Source organism: Myiozetetes cayanensis, unplaced genomic scaffold (assembly GCF_022539395.1).
Source record: "Myiozetetes cayanensis isolate MyiCay16 unplaced genomic scaffold, myiCay2020 scf29, whole genome shotgun sequence".
Taxonomy (NCBI): Eukaryota; Metazoa; Chordata; class Aves; order Passeriformes; family Tyrannidae; genus Myiozetetes; species Myiozetetes cayanensis.
Genome location: NW_026087510.1, coordinates 629,221 through 656,498, shown reverse-complemented (window position 1 = coordinate 656,498; position 27,278 = coordinate 629,221). Strand labels below are relative to the sequence as shown.

General features: G+C 60.2%; 3 protein-coding genes across 6 annotated transcripts; 1 reads left to right on the top strand and 2 right to left on the bottom strand.

Annotated features, from left to right (window-relative positions):
* Positions 1 to 735: 735 nt before the first annotated feature.
* ROBO3 (roundabout guidance receptor 3) lies at positions 736 to 12,226 on the top strand. Its single transcript, XM_050322763.1, has 26 exons — positions 736 to 886; positions 2,849 to 3,175; positions 3,986 to 4,143; positions 4,754 to 4,874; positions 4,946 to 5,084; positions 5,523 to 5,650; positions 5,731 to 5,855; positions 6,320 to 6,491; positions 6,582 to 6,793; positions 7,065 to 7,146; positions 7,231 to 7,399; positions 7,486 to 7,652; positions 7,888 to 8,009; positions 8,090 to 8,309; positions 8,391 to 8,503; positions 8,599 to 8,770; positions 8,881 to 9,066; positions 9,148 to 9,274; positions 9,355 to 9,458; positions 9,542 to 9,790; positions 9,823 to 9,997; positions 10,069 to 10,236; positions 11,486 to 11,592; positions 11,673 to 11,750; positions 11,825 to 11,932; positions 12,012 to 12,226. Exons 1-26 carry the CDS (start codon positions 736 to 738, stop codon positions 12,224 to 12,226), a joined length of 4,095 nt encoding a protein of 1,364 aa, XP_050178720.1.
* A 36-nt stretch (positions 12,227 to 12,262) lies between these two features.
* Positions 12,263 to 20,470, bottom strand: ROBO4 (roundabout guidance receptor 4). 3 transcript variants are annotated; one of them, XM_050323141.1, is made up of 20 exons: positions 20,313 to 20,470; positions 20,147 to 20,191; positions 19,781 to 20,059; positions 19,565 to 19,703; positions 19,364 to 19,491; positions 18,602 to 18,714; positions 18,267 to 18,486; positions 18,058 to 18,179; positions 17,344 to 17,515; positions 17,118 to 17,268; positions 16,904 to 17,034; positions 16,267 to 16,440; positions 15,894 to 16,185; positions 15,231 to 15,815; positions 14,991 to 15,143; positions 14,749 to 14,898; positions 14,509 to 14,658; positions 14,088 to 14,428; positions 13,849 to 13,983; positions 12,263 to 13,756 (listed from the first exon to the last, which is right to left on the bottom strand). In XM_050323141.1, the coding sequence occupies exons 1-20, from the start codon at positions 20,374 to 20,376 to the stop codon at positions 13,611 to 13,613; spliced, it is 3,690 nt and encodes a 1,229-aa protein (XP_050179098.1). In that variant the 5' UTR covers positions 20,377 to 20,470; the 3' UTR covers positions 12,263 to 13,610. The 3 variants fall into 3 exon arrangements, with proteins under 3 accessions (XP_050179098.1, XP_050179096.1, XP_050179097.1); XM_050323139.1 differs by having other exon boundaries at positions 14,509 to 14,898; positions 20,313 to 20,469; XM_050323140.1 differs by having other exon boundaries at positions 14,509 to 14,898; positions 14,991 to 15,140; positions 20,313 to 20,469.
* A 117-nt stretch (positions 20,471 to 20,587) lies between these two features.
* HEPACAM (hepatic and glial cell adhesion molecule) lies at positions 20,588 to 26,800 on the bottom strand. 2 transcript variants are annotated; one of them, XM_050323143.1, is made up of 7 exons: positions 26,327 to 26,800; positions 23,921 to 24,262; positions 23,413 to 23,694; positions 23,200 to 23,305; positions 22,685 to 22,758; positions 22,528 to 22,598; positions 20,588 to 22,445 (listed from the first exon to the last, which is right to left on the bottom strand). In XM_050323143.1, the coding sequence occupies exons 1-7, from the start codon at positions 26,409 to 26,411 to the stop codon at positions 22,161 to 22,163; spliced, it is 1,245 nt and encodes a 414-aa protein (XP_050179100.1). In that variant the 5' UTR covers positions 26,412 to 26,800; the 3' UTR covers positions 20,588 to 22,160. The 2 variants fall into 2 exon arrangements, with proteins under 2 accessions (XP_050179100.1, XP_050179101.1); XM_050323144.1 differs by having other exon boundaries at positions 23,212 to 23,305; positions 26,327 to 26,791.
* Positions 26,801 to 27,278: the final 478 nt, after the last annotated feature.

Here is a 27,278-nt window from a genome sequence, read left to right as displayed (position 1 = left end):
CTTCCCACATCAGCCCCAGCGCATTAATTAAGTGACCAATTGCTAATTACGGATTCAATGGCACCATGTGCCAATTCCCGTGTGTGCCTTCCCCCCAAATTCAAGGTCGCTGGTGCTCCCATCCCAGCACCCCCGAAGTGTCCCCAGCCCTGCCAGAGGCCCCCCGGTGTTGGGGTACGTGACCCCCTCGAGCAGCCGCGGTTCCCCGTGGGGTGGGGGGCTGACGCTGCCTTTTAGGGTTCACTGAGGGGGGTCCCGGGTGGAGGGTGATGGCAGCCCTGTGTGGTGTCACCTAATCTGGTGTGAAGCCGGGGAGCTGCTGCCCGTCTTCCTCCTTCTCCTCCCTCCAACCCGAGGACCCCCTTTTTCCTTTGCTCCCCCAAAGTCACCCCGATTCCTCTCCACCGTGGAGTCCCCACCCCATACGGGACACACCCTCTTCTACCCCCATCCCGCTCGCAGGGAAGAAGGGAGGGCACAGGGAGACCTCCATCTGCCCCCGCCCAGCACAGCCCTGGCCCGTCCCCCTACCCGGGGGCGGTGCCGCAGGCTGAGCCGAGCCCAAGTGAGCTGAGCGGAGCCGAACTGGGCTGGTATGGGCTGAGACGCTCAGGACTGAGCCGAGTCTGGCCGGGCTGAGCCGGGCTGGGCTGAGCCGAGCCGAGCCGAGCTGAGCTGGTCTTAGCCGTGCCGGGTCGTGTGGTGCTGAGCCGAGCCGAGCCGAGCCGGGGCAGGATGCTGCGGTACCTGCTGAAGACGCTGCTGCAGATGAACCTGTTCGCCGACTCGCTGGGGGCCGAAGGTTCCAACTCCTCCTCCTCGCTCCTGCTCGGCATCAACCGCTCCATCGCTGCACTCCACCTGCCCGATCTCGCCCCCGGTAATGGTACGTGGCCCCCGGTCCCCCTGTCCTCCCGTCTCGGGATTCCCGCTTCTGGTCCGGACAGGATGCTGGAAGTATCCCGCAGCCCCCCCGCCCCAGCCGGGACCCCACAGGCACCGACACTGGGCTCCCAACCTGGCCCCATGTCCCCAAACCGGGACCTGCCCCGTGTCCCCAAACTGGGACCTGCTCCGTGTCCCCAAACAGGGACTGACCCTGTCTTCCCACACCAGCCCCATATCCCCATTCTGGGACCAACTCCCTGTCCCCAGACCAACTCCCGGGAGTGATGCTGTGTGCCCAGATTGTGACCATGACCCTAAACTGAGACCAGCCTGCTGTCCCCAAGTCAGGACCGACCCAATGTCCCCAAACTAGTCCTGTGTTCCCAAATCCTCGTGCAGGAGCAGTCCCCATTCCCAAACTGTCCCTGTGTTCCTACATCAATCCCCAGACTGTGAGCTGGGACAGATATGTCATTCCCAAATTGTCCCCCTGTCCTCGGACCAATCTCCAGACCCCAAAGTGGGGGTGACCCAGTGTACCCAAACAGCCCCTATGTACCCACCCCCACCCCCAGTCTCTGAACCAGGACCAGTCCCATGTACCCAGACTGTCCCTGTGTCCCCAAACCAACTCCCAGACACCGAGTTAGGAGAGACTCTATGTTCCCAAACCAACCCTGTGTCCCCGAACTATTTCTACATTCCTAAATCATTCCAGTGTCCACCAACCAGCTCTGTGTCCCCTAGATGGGACAGAGCAGGGGGAGAGGGGGATGAGGGAGGGGGTGTCTGCCTGAGTTTTACCCCCATTTTGGGCTTTTCCCCTCTTTTTTAGTTTGAACGTCCCCCTCCAGCTGGCCCTGGGTGGCTGGTGAGGGAGGGGGTGTCCCCAAACCCCGTGGGACCCCCCGCCCCCGCACAGCTGGCTGGGCACAGAAGGGGGCCTGGCCTGACCCCCCGCTCATCCCAATTAGCCACCAGGCCCAGCTGCGGCCCCCTCAGTCCCCGCTGTGCCCCCCGGGGGTGCCCGGTACCCCGCAGCATCCCTCCCATCCCCATGGCAGCTGCATCCTGTCCCCATGGCAACCCCGCGGGCTCCCCAAATTGCAGCCCCCCCGTCACATCCCACCACAGGACTCTTCCCCTGCAGGAGCAGGGGAAAGGAGACACAAGTGTGCATGTGTGTGCATGCATGTGTGGGGTGCATGTATGTGAACGTGTGTGCATGCATGTGCATGTATGCACAGTGTGCATGTGTGTGCATGTATGTGCAGGGTGGATGTATGTGAATGTGTATGCATCCATGTCCAATGTGCATGTGTGTGCATGTGTGTGCATGTATGTGTATAGATATGCATAGATGTGCATAGATGTGCATAGATGTGCAGTATGCATGTATGTGCAAGTATGTGCCCAGCCGACCCCAGCATTAACGAACATTAATTATGCCGGCATTAATGAGCATCCATTAATTCCCATGCCCTAGCAGGGGGGATTTTCCTGCAACGGCCCCACAGACCCAATATGGGGCTTTTTTAAACTTAAGGTTAAACGTTTCCTGCAGCCCGGAGTTACTGGTTCTGCTACGGAAAATCAGAACTTGCAGATGACGGAAAAATCCCTGTTTTGGGAGAATTTAGCCCCAGCTCCATTTCCAGAATTTAGCCCCAGCTCCATTTCCACAGGGATGCCCAGTTGGAAGCTGGGTGGAAAAGGGGCTTTACTGGGAGCGGAGCTGCTCTGTCCTACTGTCCCTGTCTAAGCCTGCTCCCTTCCCACCGGCACCCACCCTGAGATGGGGCAGAGGGGGATACGCGGGGCTGAGACCTCGCCACACTTCATCTCACCTCCTGCTCTCCAAGCAAAGCAGGGGCTGGAGCCGGGAAAGCGCCGCTCAAGCCAACGGAGGATGCTCAGCCCCCCAAGCCCCACCTCCCCACGCCCCTAACTCTTCCCGTAGGGTCTCACTCTCAGCTGGAGGACACGGCTCCCCGCATCGTGGAGCACCCCACGGATCTCCTGGTCACCAAGGGGGAACCGGCCACGCTGAGCTGCAAGGCCGAGGGGCGCCCGGCGCCGGCCGTGGAGTGGTACAAAGACGGGGAGCGGGTGGAGACGGACCGGGAGGATCCCCGCTCCCACCGCACCCTCCTGCCGGGCGGCTCGCTCTTCTTCCTCCGCATCCTGCACGGGCGGCGGGGCAAGCCCGACGAGGGGGTTTATGTGTGCGTGGCCAGGAATTACCTGGGGGAGGCCACCAGCCGGAACGCTTCCTTGGAGGTGGCCGGTGAGTCCCGGGGAGAGGGAGAGGGGCTGGGCGGTGATTTGGGTGCGGGTTTAGGGGTCTGGTGTCACCGCTGAGCCCAACGCGCTCCGGTGGCTGCGCGGCGAGGGGCTCTCACATCCCCGGGCCTGGTGCTGCCAAGGGAAAAGAGGGGGAAAGAGAGAAAAATCTGTGAAAATAAATGAAAAGAAGGGAAAATGAAGTATTTGGAAAAAAAATAAAATAAGTTAAAAGAAATGGAAATTTCCGTAAGTTCAAAAGAAGTGAAAAACATTGGAAGTAAATGAAACCGAGGGGAAAGAAAAAAGAAAGAGGCAATGAATGAAAGTAGATGGAAAGAGTAAAGTGAAAGTGAGTTAAAATGAGTGAAAATAGGAGGAAAGAAATTAAAACATGGGGGGAAGAAGAAATGAAAGGAAGTGAAAAGAAGTGAATATAAATGAAAAAATAAAATAAGTGAAAATAAGTGAAGAAAAATAGAAATAATGAAAAAATGAAAATAATTGGAAATAAAGGAAAAGAAGTGAAGATTACTGAAAAGTAAATAAAATAAAATAAAATAAGTAAAAATAAGTGAAAATATATGAAAACAACATAAAATAAATAAAAAGAAGTGAAAATACTTGGAAACAAATGAAAATGAGAGTAAACAAAAATAATTGCAACAAAATAAAACCAAATGAAAATAAAATATTTGAAAATCAAGTAAAATCAATGAAGACAAATTAAAATCAACTAAAGCCAACGCAGAGGATGTGCCAGGCGCCACTGCCAGGGCTGGGGAACTGAGGGCAGGCTGGTGTGTCCCCCCAGTGCTGCGGGACGATTTCCGGCAGCCCCCCGGGGATGTGGTGGTGGCGGCGGGAGAACCGGCCGTGCTGGAGTGTGTCCCGCCCCGCGGCCATCCCGAGCCCAGCGTCTCCTGGAAGAAGAACGGAGTCCGGCTCAGCGACAAGGACGAGCATCTGACGGTGACGGACGGGGCGTGGGGGGGGCACGAAACCGGGGCCAGGGTGTTGCAGTGGGAGTGTGGGATAAGGTAGGGATATAGGGTGCAGTGTTAGTGTAGGATAAGGTAGGGATATAGGATGCAGTAGGAGTGTGGGATGTGAGAGGGATACAGAAGGGGGAAGTGGAATGCGGGATTTGATGGGGGTGCAGGATGCAAAGGGAGATTAAGGATGCAGTGAGGGTCTGGAATGTGATGGGGTGCCTGATGTGACGGGAATGCACAGGGGATTGGGGATGCGATGGCGATGTGGGATGCAGTGGAGAGTTCGGATGCAATGAGGATGTGGGAGGTGACTGGGATACAGGATGAGATGGGGATGTGGGGATGGAGATGTGGGATGCAGAGATTTGGGATGCAATGGAGATATGGGATGCGATAAGGGTGTAAGTGCAATGAGAATATGAGATGCAGTGAGGATGTGGGATGTGATGGAGATACAGGATGCAGTCAGGACAAGAGGTGCAATAAGGATTTGGGATGCAGTGGGGATATGAGATACAGTGGAGATGCAGGATGCAATGGGAATGCTGGATTTGATGTGGCTGGGGGATGTGATGTGCTTCCCACAGATCCGTGGAGGGAAGCTGATGGTGGCCAGTACCCGCAAGAGTGACGCCGGTGTCTATGTCTGTGTGGCCACCAACGTGGTGGGGGAGAGGGACAGCGAACCGGCCGAGCTGGTGGTCTTTGGTGCGTGGGGGTTATGTTTAGGGTTCTGAGGGGTGGGTGCCATCCCGGTGGGACTGACGGCTGCCCCACAGAGCGCCCGGCGTTTGGCAAGAGGCCCCTGAACCAGGCGGTGCTGGTGGAGGGGACGGCAGAGTTCGCCTGTGAGGTGGTGGGGGATCCCCAGCCAGCAGCGCGGTGGTACAAGGAGGAGGGTGAGATGCCACTGGGAAGGTGAGCAGGGGGTGAGGGGGCTGTTGGGGGGCATCAGGGCCATCAGTGCAGGGCTCTGCATTGCAGCTGGGTGGCATTACTGTGTGCCAGCCTGGCATCCCCATGACCTCAAGTACCCCCATCACATCCTATATCCCCGGTGCACCCTCCATCCTCAGCACATCCTGCATCCCTATTGCACCTCAAGTCCTCATTGCATCCTGCATCTCTGTTGCATCCCACACCCCCATCACATCCCATACCCCCATCACATCCCACATCCTCACCACATTTCACATCCCCAGTGCATCCCTCATTGTCCTTGCATCCCAGATGCCTGTTGCACCCACATCCCCATCACATCCCTCATCCTCACTGCATCCCAACCCCATGGCACCCCACGCTGTCCTGATGCCCTGGCACTCTGCTGGCTCCACGTTCTTGTGGGGTTCCCTCCAGGTGGGAGGTGCTGCCGGACAATACCCTGCGGATCAGCCGGCTGCGAGCAGAGGATGAGGGCACCTACACCTGCGTGGCCGATAACAGTGTGGGCAGGTCAGAGGCATCTGGCACCCTCACCGTGCATGGTAAGGGGGGCCCTGGGGAGCCTCCTTGGGTGCTTGTGGAGTGCCCGGGCAAGCCCTTGTCTCTCCCCACACTGTGGCAGTGCCCCCCCAACTCATCACTGGGCCCCGTGACCAGGCTGTCACCCCTGGCCAGAGCGTGACCTTCCAGTGCCAGAGCAAGGGCAACCCACCGCCAGCCGTCTTCTGGCAGAAGGAGGGGAGCCAGGTCTGTGCCCATCTCTGTCCACATCCCTGTCCCCATCCTTGACCCTAGACCCAGCCACAGCCCCGTCCTTATCCCAGTCGCCACACCATCCCTCTCCCCATTCCATCCTCCTCCCAATCCCATCACTGTCATCTTCCATTTCCATTCCACCTCATCGCCATTAACATCCCTGTTCCAATTCCCACCCCATCAGCATCTCATCCCCATCCCAATCTCGATCCATCTCATCCTCATCCCAGTTCCCATCCTCATCCCCACCTAGTCCCCATCACCATCCCATCTCACTCCCTATCCCATCCCTGTCCCCATTCCACCCTGATCCCAATCCTCATTCCATTCCATTCCATTCCATTCCATTCCATTCCATTCCATTCCATTCCATTCCATCCCCATGGCCATCCCTGTCCCCACCTTGTCCCATCCCACTCCTCCCTCCTCCCCCACTCAGCCTTCTCCCTCCCCAGACCCTGCTGTTCCCGGGCCAGCCCCCACTCCCCTCCAACCGTGTTTGGGTGAGCCCCGACGGTGCCATGACCATCACCGACATCCAGCCCGGTGACGCCGGCCACTACCTGTGCCAGGCCATCAGCGTGGCTGGCAGTGTCCTGGCCAGGGCACGCCTGGAGGTGTCGGAGGGTAAGTATGGCACCAGCAGAGAACCAGCGCATTTGGTGCAGGAGTGGCACCCACCACACCCCCCAGCAATTCCCGGTTTCCCCCCTGTAGCACCCACCGAGCTCCACCCGCTGGGGGTCAGCCCCCTTCCCGCTAACCGGATGGTGCTACCGGTGGGGGCCACGGCACGGCTGCCTTGTGGGGTGGGGGGCGGTGACCCCCCAGGCAGCGTGGGGTGGCTGAAGGATGGCAGTGCCCTGGTGGGTGCCCAGCCCCGTGCCAGCCTGCTGGAGAATGGCACCCTGCAGATCACCGGCCTCCGGGTGAGCTGGCCCCAGCAGGGGCACCCATGGGAATCCTACAGGGAGGGGAGGGGAACAGTGAGTGTGGGGGGGTGATGCAAAAGGAGGTGGGTGCTCAAGGTGGTGGGTGCAAGCAGCGCTGGGGCTCAGGGTGATGGGTACAAAGGGTGGTGGGTGCAAGAGGGTGTGTGTGCAAAGGGAGAAGGGTGCTCAGGGTGATGGGTACAAAGGGGGGTGGGTGCTGAGGTGATGGGTGCTCAGGGTGATGGGGCAGGAGCTCTTCCCCCCACAGGTGAGAGACTCTGGGCTCTATGAGTGTGTGGCCACCAGCCCAGTGGGCGAGACACGCTGGGGCAGCTCCCTGGAGGTGCAAGGTGGGTCACAGGGATGTCACTGCTCCGGGAACACCATAGCACCAGGGACAAAGTAATCCCAGGCCTCCATGCATCTCCCTGCAGGTGATGAATCTGACCTCTCCCCACCTTCCCCTGTGCCTGGAGTCCTCCCTGGGCCACCCTCCACCCCTGTGGTCACCAATGTCACCAGAAGCAGCGTCACCCTGAGCTGGAAAGCAAACAAGGACAGCGATGCCACCCATGTCAGTTCTTACATAGTGGAGGCTTTCAGGTATCACTCAAGTATTTTCTCTGGCTGCAGCGATGATGTGGTGGCCTGGTACCACCCCGTCCCGGATCACCCCTGTCCCTTGGCAGCCAGGCGGCGGGCGGCCCGTGGCGGACGGTGGCAGCCGATGTGGAGGGGGAGACCCACACAGTGAGCGGCCTCGTCCCTGACACCGTCTACCTGTTCCTGGTGCGGGCGGTCAATGCCTACGGGCTCAGTGACCCCAGTGGCGTCTCAGAGCCTGTGTGCACCCAAGGTGAGACCCAGCAGCCACATCGGTGGAGGTGTCTGTGAAACCATCATCCACCTCCACTTGGTGGCACCAACGGAGGTGCCCGTGCACCCAAGATCTTCGGGTCCATCCTTGCCCACTGGTGCCAGTGGAGTTTCCCATGTACCTGCCATGGGAATGTGGTGTCACCGTGGCCTCTCCACTTGGTGATGCCTGCGGGGATGCCCATGGACCCTCTATTCCCTCATGCTTCCAGCAGATGCCAGCCCCACTCAGCAAGGGCTGGACCCTGAGCAGGTGCAGCGGGAGCTGGCCCAAGTGGCCGTGCACCTGCAGGAGCCCGTGGTGCTGCCGCTGGGTGCCGTCCGCCTCTCCTGGACCGTGAGTGCCGCCCCCCACTGCCAGCACAGGGCTCCCGGTTCCGAGCATCCCCCCATCCCACCCTCCCGTTGGGCCCACAGGTGGAGCGCCCAGCGCCCTTCCTTCAGGGCTACCGCGTGCTGTACCGGCGGCGTGGTGGGCGCTGGGAGGAGGCGCGGGCGGTGCGGGGGCCGGAGGAGCGAGGGGCCCTGCTCACCGAGCTGCGCCGCGGCCAGGACTACGAGGTCAAGGTCCAACCCTTCTTCCGTCAGCTCCACGGTCCAGACAGCGCCGTGCGCGCTCTGCGCACCCCAGAGGCGGGTGAGTGCGGGAGTGGAGGGGGAGGTGGGGGTCCCCAGGGGACAACCTGGAGGTGACACCCCCTGTGTCCCCCACCGGCAGCTCCCAGCGCCCCCCCGAGAGCTGTCAGTGTGGCTGGGAATGGCACCAGTGTCCGCATCTCGTGGCAGCCACCACCACTGGCCGAGCAGAACGGCGTCATCCGGGATTACCGGGTAAGGGTGGACAGCAGCAGGGACGAAGCAGGTCCCCTCTGTCCACCCATGGCACCATGTCATGGTGTCCCTCATATTTTCCCCCCTGCTCCCAGATTTGGTGCCTGGGCAACGAGAGCCGTTTCCACATCAACCAGAGCGTGGAGGGGACGGTGCTGGCGACAGTGCTGCGGGGACTGGTCCCTGGGGTCCCTTACCACGCCGAAGTTGCTGCCGCCACTGGCGCCGGTGTGGGCGCTCGCAGCGCTCCTGTCCCCATCCGCATCGGTGAGTCTCTTGTTGCCACGGCCGCACCGACGGGTGGGGGACGGTGGGGGTCACTCAGTGCGGTGCTGCGGGTGGCTCCTCGGCACCCTCCCTTCCCATGTCATTCGCAGCCCCCCCGGTGGAGCGGGATGCGGGGCCAGCAGGCGGGAGCAGCATGGCCGAGCGTTTGGCTGAGGTGGCAAGGCAGCCAGCCTTCATCGCCGGCGTCGGCAGCGCCTGCTGGGTCGTTCTCGCCGCCTTCGCCGCTTGGCTCTACAGCCGCCGCCGGAGGAAGAAGGAGCTCAGCCACTTCACCGGTACAGAGAGGGTGCTGCCCCTGGGACCCCCCCACCCCTCATCCATCACCCACCAACCACCTACTTCCCTTCTCTTTACAGCGTCCTTTGCCTACACACCCACCGGTAAGCCCGTAGGTGGCGCGGGGTCCCGGCGCGGACTCTCGCCGCCCTCAACCCCCTCTCTTTCCGCAGTCGCCTTCCCGGCTCCAGGGCGCGGCAGCCCCAGGTAAGCCCCCGGCTATCCCCCGCCCTCCCCAGGAGCCCCAGCTCTGACCACCAGCATCCCTTTACCCCGTCTTCTTGCAGGGCAGCGGCCGGCAGCGGTTACCCGTGGCTGGCGGACGCGTGGCACGGTGGCGGCACAGCTAGTGCTGCCGGTTGCTTGGGCACCGCTGAGAGATACTACAATGGTGAGGGGTCAGCACGGGGACGGCTGGGTGGCTCTGAGTGGGGGGTCATGGTCAGCCCTGATGGTGCCAGCTGCCCTCTGCAGACGCCGGTATCACCCGTTACATCGCCCAGACGGAGCAGTTTGGGGCGGGGGCCGGCGAGGGGCCGGTTTACAGCACCATCGAAGTGGACAGTGAGGAGATCTGCACCTTCCCCCGTCCCTTCTCGCAGTATGGGACCCCCTATCCCGGGATGAGTCCTCAGCCGATGGATGCTGCAGCCTCCCAGGCACCCCGAGGATGGGCTGAGCACGGTAGGGTGGTGGGATGGGTGGGGGGACACAGGGGAGCAGGTGGTGTGGTCCCCTCCCCACAGCCCCCCCAGCATCCCTCCTTGCCGCAGGGGCCAAAGCAAAGCTGGGGCAAGCAGTGAAACTGCCAGCTGTGAGTTGGACAGAGCTGCTGCCCCCTCCACCCTCGGCCAGCGAGCTTAGCCAGTGCACCCAGGAGAAGGAGGAGGAGGAGGAAGAGGAGGATGAAGAGGAGGAGGCAGCTGGAGGGTGAGTGTGGAGGCTTGGGGGGGCAGGGGCGTGCTGTTGCCAGCATGCACCCTGTGGTCTCTGCCCTGCAGGTCAGAGATGGAGGTGTGGTACCCTGGTGAGGACGTCCCCTGTGCCACCGCTGCATCCTCACCCACCACCTCCTCTGGCTGCCGGTCCCCCACCATGCTGACACCATTGCCCTGCGCCACTGAGGACATTCCCCGCCTCCGTGACTTCGACAGCTCCCGCCTGCCCCGGTAAGAGATGGGCCTCTCTTGGTATGGCCGTGCCATTGGGGTTTGGATGTCCCTTTGGGGTCCAGGTGTCCCACCATGGTTTGGGTGTTCTGTTGTGATTCAACCATGTTGTGACTATCCAGTCCTGCTGTGCCATCATCGTTCAATTGTCTCACTGGGGTCCAGATGTTTCATAGGGGTCCAGATGTTCCATCACAATCCATCCATTTTGTCACCATTCAGTCCTGCTGTGCTGTCATGGTCCAGCCATGACATTGAGGTCCAGATGTGCCATCTGAGGTCCGGGTGTCCCATCACAATCCAGCCATGTTGTCGTGACCCAGTCCCACTGTTCCCCCATGGTCTGGCCTTGCCACTGGAGTCAGAATGTCCCACCAGGGTCTGGATGACCCATCACAGTCTGAGTGTCCCATCACAACCCAGCCATGTTGTCACAATCTGGTCCTGCCATGCCACCACGGTCTGGCCATACCATGGGGGGACTGGATGTCCCGCTGGAGTCTGGATGTCCCACCGCGGTCCAGCTGTCCTTTGTGATACATCCATGACATCACCATCCATCCCTGTTCTCCAGCTGTGCCCTGGCCATGCTGCCAGGACATGCCCACGACAGTGTCAGCTGACTGGGGCATAAAAATTCTACTGTACCATCACAAGCCAGCTGGGACATCATCATCCAGCTGTGCTGTCGTGGCCCAGCTCTGCCATGATCCAGCAGTGCCATCCCAAGCCAACAGTGCCATCACAATGCTGGCACATCACTGTGCTCCAGCTGTACTGTTGCAATCCAGATCTGTGGTTGCAATCCAGCTGTGCCGTGATCCAGCTGTGTGGCTGCGATCCAGCTGTGACATCAGGGGCCAGCTGCATCATTGCCGTCCAACTGTGTGCTTGAAATCCAGTTGTTCTGTGACCCAGCTGTGCAGCTGAAAGGTGTAATCCAGCTGAACAGCCGTTATCCAGTTGTGCTCCAGCTGTGCCACTGCATGCTGGCTGTGCCATTACAACCTTGTTTATGATCCAGCTGTGCTCCTCCCCTCCAGCTGTGCCACTGCACTCATCCACCTGCCCTTTGCCAGCCCAGCTGTGTGACAGCGATCCAGATGTGGCACTGCCATCCAGCTGTGGTGCTTCAGCCCACCCACACCAGTGCCATCCAGCTGTGCCAACACCCCGTGCCTTCCCCTGGCTCCAGCACAGCTCTGAAGGAGTTGTGAGCTTCATCCCACCCCCACCCCCCCTTTGCCAGGAGACCCCCCCACAGCACCGGCACCCCCCCCCAGGCACCCAGTCTCGCGGCGACTCCGGATGCCAGCGAGGGCCCCCCACCCCGAGCCCGCTGCCCCCTCGGCACAGGTGAGCCCTGGGGCGCTGCTTTGGGTGGGTGGGCACCGCACCGGCTACGTGGGGAGGCTGACACTGCCATCCCCCCCCAGGGAAACAACGCGGGGCGGCCCCTAAAAGCCGCCTGAAGCCCAAACGCAGCCGCTACTGCCGGGAAAAGCAGGCGGGAGGTGAGTTGGGGGAAAAAATAGGGGCTTCAGGTGTGTCCAGAAGGGCTCAGCCTTCTCCTCCCTCTCCACCTCAGACCTGCCGCCGCCGCCACTGCCGCCGCCGGGCGAGACCCCCGGCCCCTCTCCGGAGCGGGAGCCCAGTGGAGCCGAGCGCAGGGTCCCCCATCGCCCAACCCGCGGTGGTAAGGCAGGGACACCGGCTGTGCGACAAAGGGGCTGGGGTGTCACTGCCGACCCCCAACCTTGTTCCCTCCCCTGCAGGCGAGCTCGTCCCCTACAGCAAGCCCTCCTGCCTGCCCCGCGGGCAGGTGTCTGGCAGCTGCTCCACCACAGGCAGTGTCTCGTCCCGCGGCTCCGCCAGCTCCCGCGACCACGGCTCGGGGCGCAGCCGCGTCCCTGGGGACCGCGGCGAGGGGACCGGCCAGCGCCGCCGCCCGGGGGCCACATTGCCCGGCCCGTCGCTGGAGAAGCGATAAAGTGGAGGGCAAGCCGGTGACAGGGTTGGGGACACGGGGGACACGGAGGGACGTTCTTTAATTTCTGGGTGGCACCATGTAAATAGTTGCACAGAGCCGGCGGCCGGTGGGCGTCAGAGTAAGGGGGGACAGGGCTGCTCGGGGTGGGACAAGGATAATCACAAAGGATGAGGACCCTGGGGAAGGACAGAGATACTCAGGGAGGGAGGAGGATACTTGGGGAGGGATGATGACCCTGGGGACAAAGACGATAGGGAAGCATAAAGATACAGTTCGGAGGATGAGGATGCTTGGGGAGACCAAGGACAGTCATGAGGAATGAGGACCCTGGGAAGGGGTGAGGATGCTCAGGAGGGACAAGGAAGACGCTCAGGGAAGGAGGAGGAGCCTGGGGACAGAGACAGTTGCTCGGAGAGGGATGAGGATGCTGGGGAAGGATGAGGATGCTGGAGAGAGATAAGCATGATGCTTAAGTAGAGCAAGGATCCCGGGTACAGGGACAGTTTGGAGGAACAGGGACACTGGGAAAGGACAAGGATGGCTGTGAGGGATGAGGATGATTGAAATGGATGAGGACAGCTGGGATGAGATTACAAGGGAGGGACAAGGACACTGCAGATAGTTTAGGGTGCTGGTGAGTGACAAGGAAGGCAGGGGGACAAGGATGCCTGGGGGCAAGAGGACACAGGGAAAGGACAAGGTTGCTTGGGAAGGACAAGGTCAGTAGTAAGGGATGAGGAGGATAGTTGCAGGGGGATGAGGACAGTGGGAAGGGACAAGGACACTTGGTGTGTGGGGCAAAAACAATTAGAGAAGGATGAGGACACTCAGGAGGGCTGAGGACCCTCAGAATGAGGATGATTAGGAGAGACAAAGACACTCGGAGGAGGCACAGATGGCTTGGGAAGGATGAGGATACTTGAGAGGGACAAGGATGGTTGAGGTGGGACAAGGATGCTGAGGAAGGATATGGACTATCAGAAAGGACAAGGACAGTTGGGAGAAATGGGAATGGTCACTGGGCCTGGGGATGGTCAGGGGGACAACCCTGGGGAAGGACAAGGACTCTCGGGATGGACAACAGTGCTTGGGCTGGACAAGGAAAGTTGCGGGGGACAAGGATGCTGGGGAAGGAGGAGGGCACTGGGGAGGGATGAGGACACTGGGGAGGGATGAGAACACTTAGAGGGCATGAGGGTTCTTGGGGAGGATGAGGATGCTGGAAAGGAATGAGGAATTTGGGAAAGTATGGGGACACTGAGGAGGGATGGAACATTTGGGAAGGGCAAGAACACTGGAGAAGGAGGGACACCCACCCACCTTGGTGCCACCCACCCTTTGTGGGTGGCTTTTCCTAGTAAAGAGCTCCTTTTTGGGGAACTAACTAATAAAACTGGATTTTAGCCGAGCCAAGAAGACTCTGGCCTTGCTGCGTCCTGCACCCTGGGGACCTCCACACTCCTGTCTCTCCTGTCCCCAGCTCGCCACCTGCCCTGGCCCAGGGGCTGCCACTCCCTGATCCCTGGACACCTGGGAAGAAAAGGGGACATTTTCCAGCACCCCACAACAGATGGGACTCCCACTCCCAGTGCCCGTCACTCCAGTGTCGGGGCACCACTCACCATTCTGTGTGATGCCCAGAGCTACCTCTGCCCCAACTCTCTGTGGGACCCCCAGGGCTGTCCCCCAGTCCCAGATGGTGGTTGGGACCCCAGGTGAGAAGCCCCGCTCCAAGGGTGATGGTGGCGGTGAGGGACCTGCAGGAGATGGTGGCATCACCATGGTGACATGGCAGAGACACCTTCCCCAGGGAGGTGATGATCCTTGGGGTCAGAGAGGGGGTCAGGGACTCTTCACTCACCCCTGTAAGCCCCGTCAGTGTCCTCAAGGCTGTAGCAGAGGCCGTCGACGGCCACGGCCAGCGCGCGGGCAAAGCTGGCGTCCAGGAGGAAGGAGCCATCGCAGGAGCTCACCAGGCTGCAGCGGGCGCTGGCAAAGTTGTCCTCTGAGACGGACCCCCAGCCGTTCAGCAGAGACCCCCCCGGAGAGCCCCTTGTCGCTGTCCGCTCCTCCTCGTCCTCTTCCTCCTCCTCCTCCCCCTCCTCCTCCTCCTCCTCGCCCAGCTCAGAGGCCGGTGGCCCGTAGATGTAGCCGTAGGTGTGCAGTGGTGAGAGGGACTGTGGCGTGGTTGGTGCCGGGGGTCTGTGGGGGATGTCGTGGGGACACTAATGTCACCGGGGGGCGCTGCCATCGTGGGACTGTCCCACGGGGATGGGGAATACCTGAGGCAGGCGGTGTCCTGGTCCATCTCCAAGTCCTCAGCCACCTGTTGTTGCGTGAGAACCCCGTCGCTGAATGCTGGCGAGAGGCGCCCGGTGACTGGGGACCTGTCCCTTGGGTGCCTGGTGTCTGAGGACATGTCCCTGGGGTATCTGGTAGCCAGGAACATGTCCCTTGGTTGCCTGACCTCCAGTGATGTGTTCCTGGTGTGGCTAGTGGCTGGGGACATGTCCTTGGGGTACCTGGTGCCCAAGAACATGTCCCTCTGATGACTGGTTACTGGGGACACCTCTTCAGGATGCCTGGTGACTGGGGATGTGTCCCTTATGTACCCAGTGGCTGGGGATGTGTCCTTTGGATGCTTTGTGGCAGGTGACATGTTCTCAGGGTACCTGGTGACCATGAATATCATGAAGGGACATCCCTTGTCATCAGTGATGAATCCCTGGCATGCCTGGCAGCTGAAGACATGCTCTTGGGGTACCTGATGCCCAAGAAGTTGCCCCTGCGATGCTCAGGGGCTGGTGACATCTCCTCAGGGTGCCTGGTGACTGGGGATGTGTCCCTGGGGTGCCCAGTGGTTGGCAATGTGTCCTTGGGATGCCTCATGGCTGGTGACACGTTCTCAGGGTACCTGCTGGACAGGAGTATGTCACTTGCATGCCTGGTCACCAGTGATGGGTTCCCGGGGGACCTGTTGTATGGGGACATGTCCTTAGCATACCTAGTGGCCAAGAACTTGTCCCTGCAGTGCCTGGTAGCTGGGGACATCTCCTTGGGGAGCCTACTACCTGGGGACATCTCCTGGGGCAGCCTCGTGCCTGGGGATGTGTCCCTTGGGTGCCGGCTGGCTGGGGACATGTCCTTGGGGTGCCTAGTGGATGGGGACATGTCTCTCTGGCACTTGGACCCTGGTAATGGGTCCCTGGGGCACCTCATGAGCAGGGATGTGTCCTCAGGGGGCCTGGCAACCAAGACTATGTCCCTCTGGTGCTTGGTGGCTGGTGATGTGTCCTTGTGGTGTCTGGTGGCTGGTGACACGTCCCTGAGATTCCTGGGGACTGGGGACACATCCTTGGGGTGCCTGCTGGCCAGGAGCATGTCCTTGGGGTGCTCAGTGACCAGGGACATGTCCCTGGGGTGCCCTGTGGCCAGTGACACATCCCTGGGGCTCTCAGTGGTCAGGGATGTGTCCCTGGGGTGTTGGGTGAGTGGAGGTGTGTCCCTGGGGGTTCCAATGGCCGGGGACATGTCCTCGGTGTGCCTGGTGACTGGGGATGTGTCCCTGGGGCACACGGTGGCTGGGGACCTGCAAGTGCAAGCAACTCGTTGGGTTTTGCAGTACGGGGTTTGGGTGCAGGGTGCCCATCTGGACACCCAGACTCACCGTGTCACTGGTGGGTGCCGGGCATGGGGTGGTCTCGGGGGTGTCACTGGTGACCCGGTGACACCGGAGGCCAGCGAAGCACTGCCCCGACGTGGTTTTGGGGAGATGAAGACCGGCAGCCGCCCGTCCCCGCCGTCCATCATGGCAGCAGTGGTGTCACCCTCTTGTCCCCTTTGCTGAGGCCATCTGGCTTCCGGCCCAAACTCTGTCCCCCACTCACCTCCGCTTCCAGTGGCAGGGACGTGGCTGGGGCCACCCGTGAGCACTGGGGTGCTGTGCACTTGATGCAGCTCTGTGTGGGGAATGTGGGATACTGAGCCGTGGGTCACCTCCCCGGCACCCCCCATGTCCCCCTCGTGACCCCCATACCCACCTCTCTTGCGGATGTGCTCCCAGGGCGCTGGGTTCGGGGTGCTGGGCGAGGTGTGCACCCCAGGGTGCCCCCCACTGCAGCACCCCCTGTCCCCCAGGGGTGGATGCCCCCTGCGGAGGCTGCTGCGGGTGGGGGGCGTGGGGGGGCCAAGGCTCGACGGCTCCAGGGAGAGGGCTGGGAGGGTGAGAGAGGTCATGGATGCTGAGCTGTGTGCCCCTTGTTCCCTCTGTCCTTGGGTCTGTGTGTCCTCAACTTGCTGCCTGCAGACAGGCAGTGGGGGCCACCGAGGTGGGGGTCCCATGGCACGGGGATCCCAGGCAGGGCGTTGGGGTCTTGGGCACACTTCGCTGGTCCCATAGACTCTGTGAGGGTCCTAGGCCTGGGTGGGGGTTCCCATGGTAGCAGGTCAGGGGTCCCATGGAACTGGGTGGGGATCCAACGACATCACGTGGGAGGCCTACTGGGGTGGGTGGGGGTCCCATGGTACTGGGTGGGGGGCCCCGAATACCCTGTGTGGGGGTTCCATGCAGAGAGTGGGGTCTCTATGACACCGGGTGGGGGTCCCAGCCCTAGGGATCACTGCAGGGGTGGGGGTCTCATGGCTCTAGGTGGGGGTCCCAGCTCCCAGGGGGCTCACTGGAGGGGTGGGGGTCCCTGCCGTCACTGCCCAGCAGTCGGCTGCTGAGGCTGCTGCTGCTGCTGAGGTTCCGGGGGGCACAGCTGGGTTTCCAGGGGCTACCAAGCCACGGTGAGTCACCGACCACCAGCCTGCAGGGCAAGGCATGCTGTCAGGGCATCCCATCCCCACCATGCCAGGGATCTCCCGCTTCTCCCACCCCACAACCGCTCACCTGCGGCGAGCTGCGGCATCTTGGCTGGCGCGACGCTGGCAGAGGAGGAGGAGGAGGGCAAGTAAGGCCAACCAGAGCATGGAGCCGGCGGCTGCGATGACAGCAGGCTGCTGCAGTGCCTGGACTACCCTGCTGCTCCCCGCTGTCAGCCCTGCAAGGGTCCCACTGGTGTCTCCTTGTGTCACACGACTCTCACCCACTCCCCACCTTGCTCCCCGTCCCCTACCCAGGATACTGCAGGTGGTGTTGCTGGGGACCCCCAGCCCTGCGCCGTTGAAAGCTGCCACCTGGACACAGAATTCGACACCGGGGTGTGGGAGGAGGGTTTCCAGGCTGCGGGTGCCTCCATCCACTGTCCTGTTGGTGGGGCGCTGCCAGCCCTCGCCCACTGACCAGACCTGGCAGGTATCAAGAGGATGGGTTCCCTTAGAGGATTACCCTTGATGGATCCCCTTTAATGTATCCCCCTGTGGATGGATCCCCTTGGATGGACCACTTTAGATGGACCCCTTCAGATGAATGTCCCTTGATGGACCCCCATTGGTGGACCCCCTCTAAATAGACTCATGGGGATGGGCCCTCTTGGATGAATTTCCTTGATGGATCCCTCTTGGATAGACCCCTTTGGATGGGCTCTCTTGCATGCCACTAGGATGGATCCCCTTGGATAAATGCCCCTTGGATGGACCCCCATTGATGGATCCCCCTTAGGTGGACCCCCTTGGATGACTCCCCTAGGCTGGACCCCTTTGAATGAGCTTCCTTGGATGAATGGCGCTAGACAGATGCCCTGGGATGGACCTCCACCTGGTTTAGTCCCTTTGGATGAACCCCCATGTTGAGATCCCTCATGGATGGACTCCCCAGTTGGATCCCCTTGGATGGGCCCTCCTTGGTCAGTAGCCCCCCACCCCTGCCCCCTGGCCCTGTCACCCCAAACCTGGTAGCCCCGGATGATGCCATTGTGGGCCTCAGGAGGAGGTGGCTCCCAGCTCACGACCACAGTGCCGTTCCCTGTCTCAGCCTGGCCCACGGTGACATGCTGGGGTGCTGCACTGGGCACTGCCGGGACAGGGGTGATGAGACCTCTGGGACCCCCAACCAACCTCCCTATCCTCCACCCAGCATCCCTGGGGACATGCAGCGCACCTTCCTCGGGTATCCAGAGGTGCCTGCTGTTGCTGTCCGAGCCCTGGGTCCCTCCAGTGTAGGGTCGGACCTTGAACTCATACTTGTAACCCCTGCGGAGCGCAGGGATGATGGTGCTGAGCTCCCTGCCGGCGTCATGTTGGACCCAAGGGGTGGTGGCTGGGAGCAGGCTGCGGTACAGTACCATATAGCCCACCGGCACCGGCACCGGCATCAGCATCTGAAGAGGATGGGAAGGTTTCCGAGTCATGGTGGGACATGGGGATGTGTCTCCAGCCTCATCCCCGTGTCCCATCCCACCGTCTCCACTGGGAACATGCCGGCCCCACACCGACCCGCCAGCGGAGCCGGACAGCAGCAGTGGGCAGCGCCGTGCCGTTGTCCAGGTGCAGCCGCACAGCCAGCAGGTCCCGTGGCGCCGTGTCCTGCCGGCCCGTTGGCAGCCGATCTGCGGGGCAGAGGGAGGAAGGCATTAGCAGATATTACAGATACCTGTTCCTGATGTCTCCCTAGATGGATCCACTCAGGTGCACCCCTTGGGTGGACTCCTTTGGACAGGTATTTTTGATGGGTCTGTCTTGGATGGATTCATCTTGTATGGGCCTCTTGGATGGACCTCCTTTGGTATGTTCCCTTTGAGGACATGGGATGGGTCCCCATGATACACCCCTGTTGATGTGTACATCTTAGATGGACCCCTTGGATGGATACCTCTTGTTCTATTCTCCTTTAATGGACCCCCACCTTGGACAGACCCCCTTCAATGGATCCTCTCGTAGGAGCCAGCATGGTTGGATCACCTTTAGGTGGGCTCTCTTGAACGGATCCCCTTGGATGGACTCCCACCTTGATGCATCCCGTTAGGTTGATCCCCTTACATGGATCTGCTTGGATGGAGCCCTTAGGCGGATCCTGTTGGATGGATGCTTCTAAAGATGGCCCCCCTTTTGGAAGTGCTCCCTTTGAATGGATCCCCTTAGATGACTCAGTTGGATGGACCCTTTTTTGATGGACTCCCCTTGAATGACCCCCTTGGGTGAACCCCACTAGATGGAGTCCCAGATGGCCCGGGGTGCCTGTGAAGTCCCACCACTGACCCTCCACGTGGAGGAGGGCGGTGGCGGCGGCCGTGCCCAGCTGGCTCTGTGCTGTGCACACGTAGGTGCCGGCGTCGGCGGCTGTCACGGCGTGAAGGCGCAGAGTGTGCTCCCGGTCCACCTCGTGCCTGCGGGTCACCAGCTCTCCGTCAGCTCTGTCCCCGCCCAGGGACTGGACACCTCCCACCCGCCATCACGTACCTGCCCCAGGGCAGGTCCCCGCGCTCCTTGTGCCACTGCACCCGTGGTGCTGGGTCACCCTGGGCGCTGCAGCTCAGCTCCACGGTGCTGCCAGCCACTGCCACTGTGTCACTTGGGTGCCGCACAATGGTCGGCTTCTCTGCAGGGTGACATCGAGGATGTGGTACCATGGCCAGGTGTGATGTGCCCACCACCCACTGGAGACCCTTGGCTTACCCAGGACAGAGACACGGGCGCCCCGGCTCTCCCTCTTGCCTGCCGCGTTGGCCGCCACGCAGATGTAGAGCCCAGAGTCGCTCCGTTGTGCTGGTGCCACCCTCAGCTTCCCGTTGGTGACCACATACCTGTCACCCACCAAGTCCAAGGTCACCCCATCCTTCTTCCAGGTGACGCGGGGCTCGGGGTGTCCCGAGGGTGGGACGCAGTCCAGCTCCAACGCTTGCCCCGCCGTGGTCACCAGGTCCCCCGGTTGCAGGCGGAAGTTGTCCCGCAGCACTGCCGTGGGGAGGGCACACCATGGATGGGGGGTCAGGATTTTCTTGGGGTCCTCCCACCCACATCACCCCCACTGGGTGTCCTTACCGGCCAGAATTTGTGGTGCCGTGGCCGCGCTGGGGGGGTGGCAGCCTGTGGGGTGACAAGGAGGTGGGAGGATGCCGGTGGGTGCCCCAGGCGGGCACAGTCACAGCCCCAGGGTGGGCAGGGGGCAGAGTTGAGGGGATTTTGCCCCTCCATGGGCTGAACTCACCTCCGCGGTGCAGAGCGGTGAGGCAGAGCCCCAGGCCCAGCACCGTCACCCAGCCGCCCGCCATGCTGGTCCCAGCCAGCCTTCCCGCTTCCTCCCAAAATCCCAGTCCCTCCCTGTCAGCACCGGCCGGATCTGCCTCCGGATGGGGGGATACAATAGCCGGATGTGGGGGCTGGGAAATGCCGAGGGGAGGAGGGAGGCAGGTTGTGATGAAGGAAAACAGCTCAGCCACGTTGTGGGGGCATCTGGGCACAGTTGCACTGGCAGCACCTGGAGACAGTGGGGCTGGGGACACCAGCAGTTAATTAATTTAATTAGTCAGAATAAATTCCCCCCATCCTCTGCCATGTTCAGAGGGAGACAAATTAAGAATTGAGCTCTCAGGTGAGGACACCATCAGTAGGGACCAGAGTGAACAGTCCAGAGTCTCTCAGGCTCTTCAAGATGAAACTTGAGTGCCAGCCAGGTGCATCGGGCTCATGTGGTCTCAGCTGTCCCCCACCTCTCATGTGTCTCCCCCATCCCAGGGAGGGGCCCTGTTCCACAAAGATACCCAAGGGTGCCACCACTGGCCGGGTAGTATGTTTAGTTTATTGGTTAGTAGTGCACCCCAAGCACTCCAGGGTGCCCCGGCACCCACCCTGGGTGCCCCAGAGCCCGGCTCACTTGGCCGGCCGCTCTCTGCCTTTCATCCTAAACCTATTTCCTGGGAAGGCCTGTGGGAGGGGAGGTGTCACCGTGCGCCCCAAAACCGGGGATATTTTCACAGAAAACGCTGGCGCAGCGGAGGGGCAGCGCTTGGGCCAGGCTTCCAGCCTGCATTTAGGGAACGGTGCAGCCGGGGAGCTGGGGGGGCAGGAAGGAGCTCCCATTCAGGCCACCTTTGTGCATGTGTGCGCTTGGGCGAGGTTGTGTGCCAGTGCATGCCCTGCTCCACGCGTGGGGGGTGTGCCACGGCAGGCGGGCACGGTGCTCTTCGACACGCGTGTGCACGTGTGGTGGTTGAGCGTGCCGTGCATGTGCTCCCCTGTGTACTCCTGCAGCTCTGAGCACACTCAGCTGCACACTTTGTGTACAAACACCTTTCCATGATGTCAAGCACACTTGGCGGCTGCTCCGTGCGAGTGCTGCGTGCAGCCTCTCTCCTCACCCTCTTTGCACACTCGCTGCATTCTCCATGCAAATCCTACGTGCACACTCTCTCCACATGCTCCATGTGTGTTCTGCACACACTGTTTCTGCACACTCAGGGTCTCTGCATGCTCCATGCATGCTCAGAGAGCACGCCCAGTGGTGGCATGCCTGGAAATGCTGCACATGGTCCTACCTGCACACTCCAGGCACACTCCGCTCACACTCCATGCAGTCTCCACTGCATGCTCCGTGTGCGTTCTCCGCATGTGCTCCACACGCTCTCTTGCACACTCTGGGCATCCTCTCCCTGCACACTGTGTGCACACTCGCTGCCCACCCTCGTGCCTGCCCCCGTGCACGCCGTGTGCGCGCTCTGTGTGCTCTCCTGCACGTTCCACGCACGCTCTGCCCGTGCACTGCCTGCACGCTCTCTCTGCATGCTCCGTGCACACCCTCCCTCTCTGTGCACTGCTCGCATGTTCACTCTGCACACGCGTGTGCTTCCTGCACGCTCCCTGAACACTCATCCCGGCGAGAAAGCCATTAAAGCGACGCCCCAGGAAGACAGGGGACGGAAGAGGGGAGCTCCAGGTGGGATCAATAGGAAATTAGTGACTTTACGCCGAATGGAATGATGCCCAGTGGCGGACGCGGGGCCGTGCCAGTGTCCCCGCTTGTTGCACGGCGCCGCCAAAGCGCGCACAGTCCCCCTGCTCAGGCACTGATCTCCACGGCGTTGGCCTCCTCCTGCTCCCGGATGACATGGACGCCCGCAGTCCGCAGCAGCCGCGGAGCGCCACGGGAGCGCGCTGGCGAACCCGGTGGTGACCTGTGGGTCCGCGTGGAGGCAGGGGAGCGGGCTGGTGAGCGATGGTAACGACGAGTCGAGCGCCCCACCGGTCCCGGTGAGCGACCGGCCGCTGGTACTGGAGAGCTGGTGTAACCCGGTTCGACTGTGCCGCGGGGCTCAGGTGAATCCTCCTCTGCCTCCGGCGAGTCCTGCCAAAAGCCAACAGTGGATGGGCGTGGACTGTGTGTGAGACCCTGTGCTGGAATGCTACCGGCGCTACCGGCTGCTCACCTTATCCTTGAGGATGTACAAGGCCACTGGGTTTTTGCGCTCGTGGTCGCCGCTCCGTGGGATGCCCTCGGCTGCGTGGAAGCAAGGTGTTGCTCACAGTGCCAGTGGCACTGGTGGTCCCCCAACCCGCCACAGCCATGCCAAGGCCGGCACTCACCCTCGTGCTTCAAGCGCTCCTCATCCTGCTCGGTGTAATCAGAGGTCGCTTGTGTTTCCGCTTGTCGCTTCTCCCTGGGAAGGGAGAGGGGATGGGGCAGCACCGGCATCGCGGTGGGGGCAGTGGGGGGGCTGCCTGTGGCTCAGCCAGGGAAGGGCCCATTGCTGTTGGGAGGGAGAGATGGGATGGGGTGGAATGGAAGGAGGTAGAATGGGGTGGGATGGAATGGGACAAGATGGGATGGAATGAGATATGATCAGATGGAATAGAATAGAATGCAATGGGAGAAATGGATCAAGGTGGGATGGTGTGGAATGGGATGGTGTGGGACAGGACAGAAAAGGCATGGGATGAGATGGGTAGAGACGGGATGGGTCAGGATGGGATGGGAAGAGATAGGATGGGGTGGGACAGGACATATGAGTCAAGGCAAGATGGGATGAATTATGATGTGATGGGACAGGACAAAACAGGATGGGACAAGACAGGATGACCCCCTTTGGCTCCCACATTACCCCCAGCCATACTTCTTGGAGGGTTTCCAGCAGGCGCAAACTGTCACCAGGGTGACGAGAAGGAAGATGCCTCCTGTGGACAGGATGATGTAGAGAGAGCTCCGGCCTGGAGGAGAGGAATGAGGAGGGACAACCCCTCCAAAATTTTAGCTGGAAGCATCTGCAAGGGATGAATAACCCTGGAGGTGCAAGAGGGGGGAACAGGTGGCTTACGGTAGACAGTGAGTTTCACGGGGACACTGCGGCCGTGGCTGATGGGGTTCTCCACCAGGCAACTGTAGACGTCGTCATCAGCCATGAGGACGCGGGTGATGGTGAGGATCTTCTGGTCAGGGGAGAGGAGCAGGCGGGAGTCGTTGCTCAGCGGCCGCCCATCCTTCAGCCAGGTGTAGGTGGGTTTGGTGCCATTCTCGTGTGAGCAGTTGAGGGTGAAGAACTCGCTGAGTTCCAGCACCGTTGAGGAGGCCACCAGCACTTGTGGCTTTGAGATGGGAACTGCGGATGAGTAGAAGAGCCATGGTGACACCATGTCTCGGGGGACAGTTGGGCCCAGGAGACAGGAAGGGCCACATCAAAACCCCACAAGGGATGCAACCTGGCTGTGTGAGGTGGTTGAAACCCCCCAAACCACCTCCCACTTGGAGAAATCCCCCCTGAAAAGTGGTCAGGGAAGACATCCCAGGAAAACCAAATCTCCATGGGATGTCCTTCTTGCCCTTACTGTCCACAGTGAGGTTGATGGTCTTCTCGCCGGTGAAGGTGTCATCGGTGATGGACACCTCCACCTCGTAAGCGCCTTCATCAGCCAGCTGCAAGGGGCTGATGAGCAGCGAGCCATTCTCCAGCACCCGGATGCGGTCACGGTAGTCGGGCCGTAGGTTGCCAATGATCTCGGTGCCGATGGACTGGACGACGGTGACAGGTTTGTCCCTCTTCAGCTGCCACTTGACCACCGGCTTGTCGGCGCTGGCGCTGGCGTAGCGCACCGACAGCAGCGCCGCCTTGCCCGCCGTGCCGCGGACCAGCGGCGTGGGGCTGGTGATGTTCACTCCTGCCAGCAGACCTTGGGGTGGAGAGACACACCTTGGGGGGGGCTGAGCATGGAGAAAACTGGGGAAACCCCTTGCAGAGCACCCCCAACATGCCCAAACTGTTTCCATGACCTTTGCAAAGGTGCACACGTTGCCCCGGGAACTCAAGAGGGGTGGGAGCCCTCCTGAACCCGGGTCAGTGCAACGTGCTGACAAAATAACAGAACCACCCCCAACATTGCTTCGGGCATGGGAGGTGGGTCAATGTAACTCTCTGCAAAGATGCATTATCACCCCTTAAACTTTATCAGGGGGTGGGAGTGGTCCTGCTGTCAGGTCAATGTGACCAACCCTCTGCAAAAACTTCTATATCACCCCAAAAATGCAGTGGGGAGTGCTCCTGAAGTCAGGTTGATGCAATCCTTAGGAAATACGCACACATCACTCCATAAAATGCAGGGGGCTGGGAGGTGAGTCGATGCAACCCTTGGCAAAGATGCATCATCACCCCCCAAAAACTGCATGGGGGGGTGAGAGCCTCCAGTGCCCAGATCAATGCTGTGCTTTGCAAAGATGCCTTAATCCCCCCAGCAATGATGGGGGGAGGATTTTGCATCCCACTGCCACCCCCACTGAATGCTACTGCCCAGACAAAGCCCCCCTCAGATGCAAAACTGCATCACGGAGGGCAGTGCACGTGCATCGCTCCTCGTGGTTGGTTTCTAGCCAAAAAAAAAGGCAGGGAAAAGGGGAAAAACATGGCTTTTGAGGGAGGGGCCTCTCCAAAACAACCTCTCTCCATGAAATACCTTAGCTCCATCCCCCTCTTGCCATCCCAGGGGTCCTGGCTATGAACCCCCCATCCAGATGCCATCATCCGACGGCAAACAAACCCCATATTGAGGAGGAGGGGAGAGTGGGAAAACCAGCTGGGGAGGGCGAAGCAGGAGCAAGAAAGGCCTTAAACAAGCCCGAAAAGTCATGGGACCTATTGGTATGCAGCGCCCGTCCCTCTGTCCTCCTCGGGAGCGCCGCACTCGCCCCGCAAACATGCCCTGACTCGCCAAATTTAGGGCATCCCCCATAGGGAAAACCCAGACACGGGATGGGGATGTGGCTTTTAATGCATCCTTGCCCCCTCTGCACCTCCAAATCACTGCTCTTTAGCTGTTTCTTCCCTTTTTTAACCCAATTCCTAGTTTTTTCTCCACTCTGGATAATAAATTTGGGAATTAATTAATGAATCAGGAAACATTCCCATTTCCTACAGTATCCTTTGGCTTAGGGATGCAGATCTCCCAGACTGTGTTGATGGCTGTTGTTGAAAAAAACCCACCAAAAATCCTCATTTGCCGGCTATTTCATGCAGTAAATTCTTATTTGTTTGGAAAAGGCATCACAGCATTTTTGGGGTGCCCTGGCTGCAGCCCTGGGGCTTTTTTTAAGTCTAAGTAAAAGCCAGCAATGAACCCAGCTTGTTTTGCTTTGCATCCATCGTCCTCATCTGGAGGGAAATGGGGCCTCCCCAGGGCTGCTTTTGGGTCCAAACTTTGGTAAAATAAGGGAAAATTGTTGCAGGTGATATTCTTTGTTACCAGATGTGGAATGGGGTGGTTTGGGGTTCATTGAACCCCAAGATGTGAGGATTTAGGGAATAAATAATGGAGGAAACCATAGTTGCAACAGGATGTGGCAAACCTAGAAATGGGGTGAAAAAATGAGGTTTTTAGGAAAGCAGAAGGATGGGCAAGAAAATAGATTTGGAGATGCTGAAAAATGAGGAAAAAAGGGGTTTGGGAGAAGACAAAAAAGTTGGGGAGAAGCTTGGGATGGGGGTGGTGCCAAACCCACCCCCCTATCAGGACCCGCTTGGCTCCAGAAAGTGTTTTCCCCAGTTTTATTCCCAATTTGACCCCCTTTTTCCTGCCTCCCAAGCACAGGGTATGTTCCACAGCACAGCAAATCACCTCAGCAGCCCTCCACCCCTCCACCGGCTATTGGTATCATCACCCCCCCGGCCCTCAACCTCCATCTGGATAGCCCCCAGACCCCATGGAAAAATGGGAAAACCGTAGAAAAATGGGACATCTCCCTACCTGCGTGCAGAGCCAGAAGCCAGGTCACCGGCAGCAAGCAGGGGGGAGCGGGGTGGCCCCGCGGGGTGGCCGGCGCTCCCCACATTTCGGGCAGGCTCGCCCCCCGAATCGCTCCGCTTCCCCACTCCGGGCACGTCCCTCGGAGCTCCCGGCTTGGCGCTTCGCCCGGCTAATTTATTTTTTTCCCTTCTTTTTTTTTTTTGTTCTTGCCTTTCTCAATAGAGCCCTGTGTCCTGGTGGCTTTCGCCTCCCCAGCGGCCTCAAGCTGACATTTATTTGAGGAAAAAACACTAAGATTTGCAATTTTCCCCCTGTTACGGACCCTCAGTTCCATGTTTTCCCTGTTCCGGGGGCACACTCGAGGTTAGGGGCATCACCCCACCGAGCCCAAATAAGGTTTGCTGTCCCCTCTGCGGACAATCCAATGAGATTTAGGGCTCTGGACATCCATTAAGTTGGGATTTTCCTTTAGGGGGGCCTTTTTCGAAGCTGGACTCCCACCCCAAAGGAGCTCCCCCCCCCGTTTCTTCTTCTCTTCCCAGGCTCTAAAACGAAGCTGCGGTCACATCCAGGCTTCATTCCAACTCCGATGCCAATTAGCACTGGTTTCCCGGGCATCGCTGAATAGGGCAGCGGGATGTGGGGCAGGATGCCCGGAGCCACTTCCCACCCCCTCTTTGAGAACTACCAAGCTCATAACCCCCATGAGCCACCACTGGCCCCCGCCTGGAGGCTCCCTAGTCCCCAAAAAGGGGTCGAGACGTGTCCCAGAGAGGGAGATGCTCTGGGGGGGGAGTTTCGGAGGGGGACACCTTATGGTGGGATGGTACAGGGAGGGTTTGGGGGGGACTTTTGGGAAGGACATCAGAGGGAGGTGCTACAGGGGGGGATTTGGGGGATGCTACAGGAAGGTGCTTTGGGGGACTTTTGGGGGGACATTAAGGGGAGCCGA